The sequence below is a fragment of the Dendroctonus ponderosae genome, unplaced genomic scaffold (assembly GCF_020466585.1).
Source record: "Dendroctonus ponderosae isolate FM_Combo_2020 unplaced genomic scaffold, Dpon_F_20191213v2 Dpon_F_20191213_8, whole genome shotgun sequence".
Taxonomy (NCBI): domain Eukaryota; kingdom Metazoa; phylum Arthropoda; class Insecta; order Coleoptera; family Curculionidae; genus Dendroctonus; species Dendroctonus ponderosae.
In genome coordinates this window covers 10706993-10715977 of record NW_026019016.1, presented here as the reverse complement: position 1 = coordinate 10715977, position 8985 = coordinate 10706993, and the positions used below count along the sequence as shown (strand labels likewise).

The 8985-nt window shown below is 34.5% G+C and overlaps 1 protein-coding gene across 11 annotated transcripts in view; it reads right to left on the bottom strand.

The window, feature by feature from the left end:
- The window catches only part of LOC109546997 (FH1/FH2 domain-containing protein 3), a 136090-nt gene that overhangs the window by 27491 nt on the left and 99614 nt on the right, over positions 1–8985 (bottom strand). Inside the window, exon 1 of one of the 11 annotated variants that reach the window (XM_048668856.1) lies at positions 261–701. The exons of the other annotated variants lie outside the window; for them this stretch is intronic. Coding sequence (XP_048524813.1) covers positions 261–664 — 404 coding nt within the window. The 5' untranslated portion in view covers positions 665–701. Of the gene's footprint in view, positions 1–260; positions 702–8985 lie in introns of those variants that run through there. 11 annotated transcript variants of the gene reach the window in all.

Below are 8985 nucleotides of genomic sequence, written 5' to 3'. Positions count from 1 at the left end.
GAATAAATTTGATTTGGAGTTACAGTTAACTTCTTATTTGCTTTGATTGTTTTCGAATTTTTTTGCCAGTTTTCAAATTACAATTAATTAATGTATCTCTACAAAAGATGAAAATCCTACTTTAATATAAGAACTTATTTCACTTCCTAGACATATCTCGAAATATTTTCATTTCCTCCTCAACCACCCTGCACGTTGAAGATTTTGCTTCAATTTATCCATCTAATATACCTTTCCCAAGTGAACAAATCATACACTACCTGCAGAAATAGCAAACAGGTCCCAAGGTACAATTCTCGGTCAAAGCGAGCAACAAATCGCTTTCCCGATGCGCTATACTTCTACAAGGCGTGAAAACATCCTCCAGCTTATCAAAATCCTCAATGTCTTCGAAGTTTTCACTTGAATTCAATGAAGCTAAATTCAACGAATGTTCACCAGAGTCCGTGTCACTTAACGGATCCGAATTCGATTCCAGCGAATTCGCACGTTTAGCTGAAGCTTCGGCTCGATGGAAATCATCTTCGGTAAAATGCACCCAGAAGAAGGACGATCGTTTTTCCAGCGAGTTTAACCATTGGTTTAACAGTAACGATGGTTGTTCTTGGTGAAAAACTATCGGTTCCTCGCTGGACGAATCACAGTCTTTTGAAGACATTTTCATTCAATTTATCTTCTAGGATGGAGCATTTGGAGGAGTCTTCCACTTCCACCGAACTAATGAGGGTACAAAAATCTACCGTAATGATTGGAGCAGAGATTGTTAAGGGAGATTTGTATATTGCAAAGCCGATATAAATACTTGTAAAAAACACGCGGTATTTTCAATACTTGTATTTTATTCATTCCTTCACTTCATTGTTTCTAGTTAAATTAAAAAGATTAAAATCCTGTGCAAAAACGCAATAGTTAATTTAGTACGAATTGAGAAAAATTGCCTTAATAAAGTTGCATAAATCTTGTGAACCGAGATTGTATCACAACCCATTACATCTAAGGTTATCCATTCCCACACCAACCCAAGACGTTTTTTTATTCTTTAAACACTGTGCTTTACGATTAATATTGTTTTAAGAAATGACCATAAATCGTCGTCCAAGGTTCGACACTGTAAAAGCACCACAACGACCTCTTCTAATGGCTTAACCGTAGGCTGTCACCTTTTTTGACAAAGCAAATATTGTAACAAGCAGAAATACATGTTGGTCTTCTTCTCAGAAACCAACGGTTGCAACTCKGATGCAATATTAATGGTGTATCGTAAATATTAACATACATATTTAGATAGAAAGTWACAAATACTTGAAAAAACTGATGTTGGTTCGGAGCGATGTGCTACACRATTTAACCGATTAGCTCTTAACATATTTGGCTCTTCTCAGATAACAGATGTATTTTAAAGCGATTTTCACATTTCAATTTCATTTCTGCTTAGGAYACCTATGGAYCATTCCGCAATTCGCTCTGCATGCAAATGTTAAAAAAATCAAGCGACAGGGCAGTTAACGGGTTTAGTAAGCAATGAAAGATTACATTTGAGGAAGTGTTTAGCAGGTAAAAATCGGGTATCTTTAAGATGAATTTGTTAAAGTTGCAGTAAAATCTGCAAGAAAAAAATAATTAGCTTCGCACCCATATGCGGGATAATCTAGACTAATTGAAACTTCCTCAAGTACCATTCTGAACAGATTGCGGTGCCCCAATTCGGTTGCAAATTATAACAGTGTAATCGTTTTATAATGAACGACTGAGCCAATTAAAAAGCAATTTTTTATGTAATAATTCCATAAACATACGAGGCCTAACCAGGTCTGAGAATTTACCGCAGTGGACTATTTTAATTACGTTCTATAGTAAACGGAAGTAAAGAGTGCATGTATCCACAAAGCCTGTGATAAATTTAAATAAAACCAGAAAATAAATCGCTTGAACGCGAGGTGTGTAATATGAACTATCTTGTAGCTGGAAGGCGTTTAAAATATGAATAAGAGAAATGCATCGGAAAGGTAAAATTGAATTTTCCGGTTTTAATTTTGTTTTGCCTTACGGAACGTGACAGGTAAATTAATCTGACAAAGTTGATATGTGTATTTAGTTAACGACTGTCTTTCGTTACGCGAAGATTGAAGTTTCGATTACAGATTCAATTTCTTTGTTGGCCGCACGAGGCCATCTTTTTTAAGTCCCTCGTAGGCCGGCGAAAGTTCAGAACCAGATCCAAGGAAGTACTTTTCTTCTCGGGTTTTACTATTTAATATGCATCATGCTTTAGAATCAAAATGGATTTTCAATTTACCGACATTTGGAGCTTGAAAAGTTCCTAAATTGAAAGTGACCCAAATGGTATACCAATATGTATTTTCTTATTACCGTGCTTCATTTAACTAGGACTGTTTAAAATTATCGTTGTGTATTAGTAATGTTAATATTTCGTTATACAACTATTGATAAACATTTTGGAACAAATAGATGTGGTAAAACACTGATCATATTTACTTTACATAATTATTCAAAAACATTTGCTTCTTCTTCAAGTGCCTTCTCCGTTTCGGAGTTTGGCAATCATCATTGCAATCCTTATCTTTGAAGCCGCTGTTCTAAACAACTGGATAGATGTGCCATTATATACCATTCTCTTAGGTTTCTCTCTATGCGTCGACGATCAGCTTTTCTCTTTTTTCGGATTCTGCCCTGCATAATAAGCTGCAGCAGTTTAAACCTCTCCCCTCTCATGACGTGGCCCAAGTACTCCAGTTTTCGTCGTTCAATGGTTAGTACATCGTCCGCTTCCTTATCCATTCTCCGCACGACTTCAACGTTCGTCACTTTGTCCACTCACGAGACGCCAAGCAGCCTCCGATCAACCCACATTTCAAAGGAATCAATTTTCTTCGTATTGGCCTTGTTGAGGGTCCACGTCTCCATCCCATAGAGGACGACAGAGAAAACATATCATCTAACCAGTAGCATCTTGAATTTTAGATTGATGTCGTGACTGCCGAGAATGCCCTTCATGTTTATGAAAACTGCTCGTACTCTTTCAATGTGTATTCTGATTTCCTGAGTGAAGTCATTGTTGTTATTGATGCTCATTCCCAGGTAGTCATACTTATGTACTCGCTCTATGGGCCTACCATGTATGTTGATGCCACCGCTCACCCTCCGTTCTTGCGAGATAATCATAAATTGAGTTTTCTTAACACTGAGTGTCAGGCCCTTTTCCTCACTTGCTTACCCTTGATTCAAATTTGTTGCAGGTCTTGTAGAGTTTCTGCGATTAGGACCCTATCGTCGGCATACCTAATATTATTTGTAGGCCTTGCGTTTATTTTTATACCTATCTCTTCTCCATTTAGTGCTTTTTTCATAATCTCTTCTGAGTAAATGTTAAATAGCAATGGCGATATCAGGCCACCTTACCTAACTCCTCTTTTAATTTGGACTTCGTCGGTTATATCAGTTTCAACTCGAACCACTGCTCTCTGGCCATAGTAAAGATCTGTTATTATTCTTATGTCTCGCGTATCAAGCTGTTTTTCCAGTAATATCTCGGCAAGGTGGTCGTGTCTGACTTTATCAAATGCTTTATTATAGTCTAGAAAACATGCATATATATCCTGGCTTACATCTAAACTCCTCTGAACTAAGCTATTAAAGCAAAAAGTGCTTCTCGAGTTTCGTACTCACTTTGAAACCCAAATTGTGTTGCTCCGATCTCTTCCTCTAGTGTTTTGTGTATTCTATTATGGGTAATTTTGAGGAAAATCTGCAGTGTGTGGCTCATCAGACTGATTGTGCGATATTCGCTGCATTGCCTGGAATGTGCTTTTTGCGGTAGAGTAACAAATACCGACATCAGCCAGTCTTGCGGTATTATGCTGAATTCATATTTTTTTTAATAAGTTCACTAGTGGCTGTACCTGCTCTGCCTGTATCAGCTTCAGGAGCTCTGACGGTATCTCGTCTAGTCCCGGTGATTTCTGGTTCTTCGACTATTTGATAGCATGAACCACTTCTTCCTCCGTTATTCTTGGTCCTGTCTCCCCTTGTAAGTTTTCAAAGCATGGTGTATGTCTGTCGTCTTCAAATAGGTCTTCAAATAGGTCTTCAACATATTGTTGCCATATTTTCAGCTTTTTTTTATGTCAACCCCAATCTTTCCCTGCTAATCTTCAAGTATGGACGCTTGTTTTCTGTTCTTGCCGCTAAGTTCTTTCACTCTCGTATGCATATTAAATGAGGCATACTTAGTTGCAAGTTCTTCGATTTCCCGACATTTGTCCTCCACCCATTGTTGTTTCGCTTTGTGGATCTTGCTACATTACAATATTGAGTTGTTTGTACTGATCTTTATTTTTGTCCTTAAATGTTCTTCTCGTACTCATGAGATATATTCAATATTTTACCTTTTTTGGCTTCTCCCTTTCCAGGTGTTTTTTGTCGGTTTTAAGAGCTCTCTTAAGTTTGTTGCAATGTCTATCATTATCGAGTTCCGTTTTTATCGCTTTCTCTTAGGTTTTCTTGATTTTCTTTCACTTTCTGTTTCGTTGTTTGGTTTTTTAAGCGATTAATGTCTAGTTGTTTTTTCTGAACGCTTGCTTCAATTCTTTTCTTCTTCAGGTTGTGATCTGACTCTATATCCGTTCCTGGGTAAGATTTCACCGATGTAATTAAGTTCTTGTATCTGTTGTTTATACTTATATAGTCTATTTGATTGATGATGATATTTTTCCGTTAAAACTATAAACTAGTCTGATGTAATTATGACTTATAATACCCACGCAAAAAGGTTTGTGATACTTTACAGCGATTTGGATGTTTGAAGTTAGACTTTTGTTCGTTTATCCTGCACATTTGTCAATTGTTGTCGTAAAAACTTGTAATAATGCAACTCTGAAACTGGATAGATTTTTGGGTCTCTAAGGCCGAATGGAGTCTATTATCTTCGTAAAGATTCGCAAGCACTAGTGCCTTGCACCTTCAGAAGTGTTTGGTTCACAAGATTACATTAGACTGAGCAAAAAGTTTGAAAATGCAACTCTACTTTACCTATTTTTTTTTCGAATTATTCGTACATGGAAAGTTTGTTTTAATATAAACTAAACTCAGGATAAACTGACACCCGATCCGTTGCACAGTGACGAGTTAGGGAGGGTAAGTCTGATTGAATAAATCACATACATCCTGTTCTGTTCTATTACGCTACTTAGTTCATTGCTTCCTTTTCATCCTCTTTATTACTTTTAAATGTTTTAAATTGAAAAGTTTAATACCTAAAAATACTCTTTCGCGTCTTCAAGTAAAAATACTAGCTTATCAACTTGGCGCTCATCGTTTTATCAAGTTGACAAATACATTTGAATAAACGAGTCATTAATGTAGAAAAACTGAAATTAATTAGCGTGATAGTAGACAAATTGTCAGTATAATAGGTAAGAATTGAAAGGTAATTGATATAAAAACTGCTGCCCATTCTACATAACGTTACTTGATTAAATTTGCAATTACGAGTGCGAAAGACAAACGTTTTTATGCAGCGTAGCAAACAGAGATAATGCAACTTTTTCATAAATGTGAAACGCGTAGAAAAGACAATCTATAGCTAAACTAGATAGAGTTGTTAATTCCATAATTGCTTTCACAGTTCCTATACAATATATTAAGATAAGAAACATTTCTGTAATAGACATGTTTTGACTGTTCATCAGTTGAATAATGGCATAATGAAATATACCGTTTTAATAATAATTGCTTACATGTCCCCTTTAAGGGTTCATTTAATCGTATGGTGAAGAATAAACCCATAATAATAATCATCGAAGTATAAGGAGCCATTTTAAGATATCTAATTGCAGCTTTACACCAAAATATCAATCAAACTTACTCAAACTCTCGGGATTTTAAAGAAATTGTATTACTGAACGTTCCACACGCAAATATGTTCAAACAAACGATTTTAATATATGAATTTTTAGAACACACAATCCACTTTTGCACCTTTCAAATATGTTCATGGAACATTTCGGCATTACAATTAATTTTTGCACGGATGGCTGATGTCCACTCGCCTTGTATGTTAATATTTACACAGTAAAAAGTTCCCTCATTTATAAAACCAATAAGCAAGTTTCTTCTGCAAAACGACAGACGGGAAGTTAAAATAAATATTTGGTTCTGATAAATGGGAAATGATTTATCTTCTGAATTCATATCATTTTGATAATAACAATTTATATTTTGACTTTGGATCCTTTTTAGGGGCATTTTAAAATTGAATTTGGACATTTTGGCACTATTAACGACCAAATTCTTTGGAGGTTGGGGCGCCAGCTTGCAAAAAGCTGGTAATAATGATCTCTAATCTATCAATCTTTTAGTTCGAATTGAGTTTGATTTTAATATATGAATTTTTAGAACAAACAATCCAGTTTTTCACTTTTCAAATAACTTCATGGAACATTTTGGCATTACAATTAATTTTTGCACGTATGGCTGATGTCAACGCGCCTTGTATGTTAATATTTATACAGTAAAAAGTTCCCTCATTTATAAAACCAATAAGGAAATTTCTGTTGCAAAACGATAGACGGGAAGTTTAAATAAATATTTGGTTCTGATAAATGGGAAATAATTTATCTTCTGAATTCATATCATTCTGATAATAACAATTTATATTTTGACCTTTTTAGGGGCATTTTAAAATTGAATTTGGACTTTTTTGCCACTATTAACTACCAATTCGTTACTTTTAAAATTAATTATTATCCTTGGTTGAAAATTATGAATTATGAGTTTTAAAAAAATTATTGTACTAATGCAACTCAAAATTCCTGTTTGTAGTCAAACGAGACAAACTCAATGTTTCAAAAATGGAATTTTTGAAGCAATGATATAAATATCTGCATTTAAATAAGTACTTTCGTCGCATGAGTTTTGTCATGGAAATGCTCAAGTTTCCAACATTTTTTATTGTGTGCAAGCATGTTTGCATCTTATATCGGAACTTAGTGTTAAAAGACAGTTTTTAATTATTTTATAATAATACGTTAAATAAACGAATAAATAGAATTTAGAAGATAATTGAATTACAGTGCAAAATGACAATGAAAGTTTGATAATAATAATTTACAAGCACGAATGCACTCTTATGAGATAATTTGCCGTTCATTAAAAGAAATGTTTTTCATGGCCTGTCTATCCTTCCGAGACGAACGCATGGCTTTTTCATAAACAACCGATTAATTTTGAGTGGAAAATAAAAGCAAAATATAATTCCGGAAGTGGCAATTATCAACGCGAATCAAAATTATGGTTTTCAATACGATACTTAACAGAGTTAGGTATAATTTAATAATTTGCACGTTACACGCACCATCTGCCTCGAGGAGCTTTTCACCTAAGTGTAGTGTAGTAAGTGGGACGAAAAGGCAGTGAAAAATGCAGAAATTGGGTTGTTGGCTTCAAAACAAAATAGGCTTCAATCACGCAAAGCCAATGGTAAAATACGTTTATCGGACAGATTGAAAATCAGGTAAATCTGGACAGCATCATCGTGGGTTTCAGCAGACGTGAATCTGCTTTTGCCTCGGTCAGTAGGTTACCTATGCCTGCTGGCCTGATGGCTCGACAGATACACTTGCATCGCGGTACTGTTCCTCAGTGAATGCTTTTCAAATAGCGGGAACTGGACTGGAGGTATAAAAATACCGACCAAGTATACTCGATAAATTAGAAATTTTAATAGTGACCTCCTAAGTCTTTTGGGTCTTGTCAACAATGCAGCTGTACCTTTTAGATTGCAACTTCGAATGAATGCTCATGCAGGAGAATGCTAATCCACCGAACAAATTTCGAGCCAAATCAGCTCATATAATTTAGATCGCTTTTACTTCATTTCTCCGAAAATTCAAGTCATAGCATTTTTCATTAATTCCAAATTTTTCAACTTGTAAACAGTAGTAGCAAAAGCTTGGAATTCACCAAAAATTAAGATAATAACAAACAAACTACAACACAACGTATTAATAAGAGATTTATCAATTTACATTTGAACATTGCACTTGCTCTTTGAAAATGTATCAGTCACATGTAAGAATAACAGAAATTGGTCATCCGGTATATGCAACAGGCATTATAATAATTTAAGATTGTGTGATTAATTGTAAAGCAAAAACTTGAAACAATACAGTAAAGCTTGTGAATTTTCACTGTCAATTATTTTATATTCAATCGCTGATATTACAACTTCCTCCTATTATCAGGCTCTATAAAAGAACACAAGTGATTTTGATGAAATTTGAGAGAGAACAGACAGTGTAAAACAGTACATCAGGATGTAAGATTGGCTTCCACTTCTATTTGGGTTATAAGAATGAACAGCAATTTATTGGAATTTACTTGCAATTTTTTACTTAAGGCGCCAGTGTAGGAAGCAATTAACAATCTTATACGAGATCTGCTTCAAATTAATTGGATACGCAGATAAAATGTTTTTAATACAAGAATTGGTAAAAAATGTTTAGAGCTATTTTCATTTAAACATATTCTTACAATTTGTTTCTAATAAATTTTAGTCAACGATTTAGCACGCAAGGACAGTATTTTGTTTCTTGCAAAAATCCACAACCAGAATAAAAGCTTATTTTATAGACAAATTTGATAAAGTTATAAGTTCCTTTTTATACTTCCATCAATTTGCTTCATATAAATAGTAGTCCTAAGCTTATTAGTGCTAATAAACATATTACTGATTTTATTTTAACATTGGCATTTTAAATTAATATCCGAAAGTAACTTTGAATGCGAATGCATTCAAACAATTTTAAGAAACTGTTTGGGGCTTAGACAAACCGCCGTTAATATATTAACTATAAGGCTGAGTTGGAAAACGTTAGTGTTAGTGTGTGTTAGTCCGAAGTGCTACCAAAAACTCAAATAAATAAAGACACCACATATTTATAACCTTTTTGACCCAACTCAATCAAT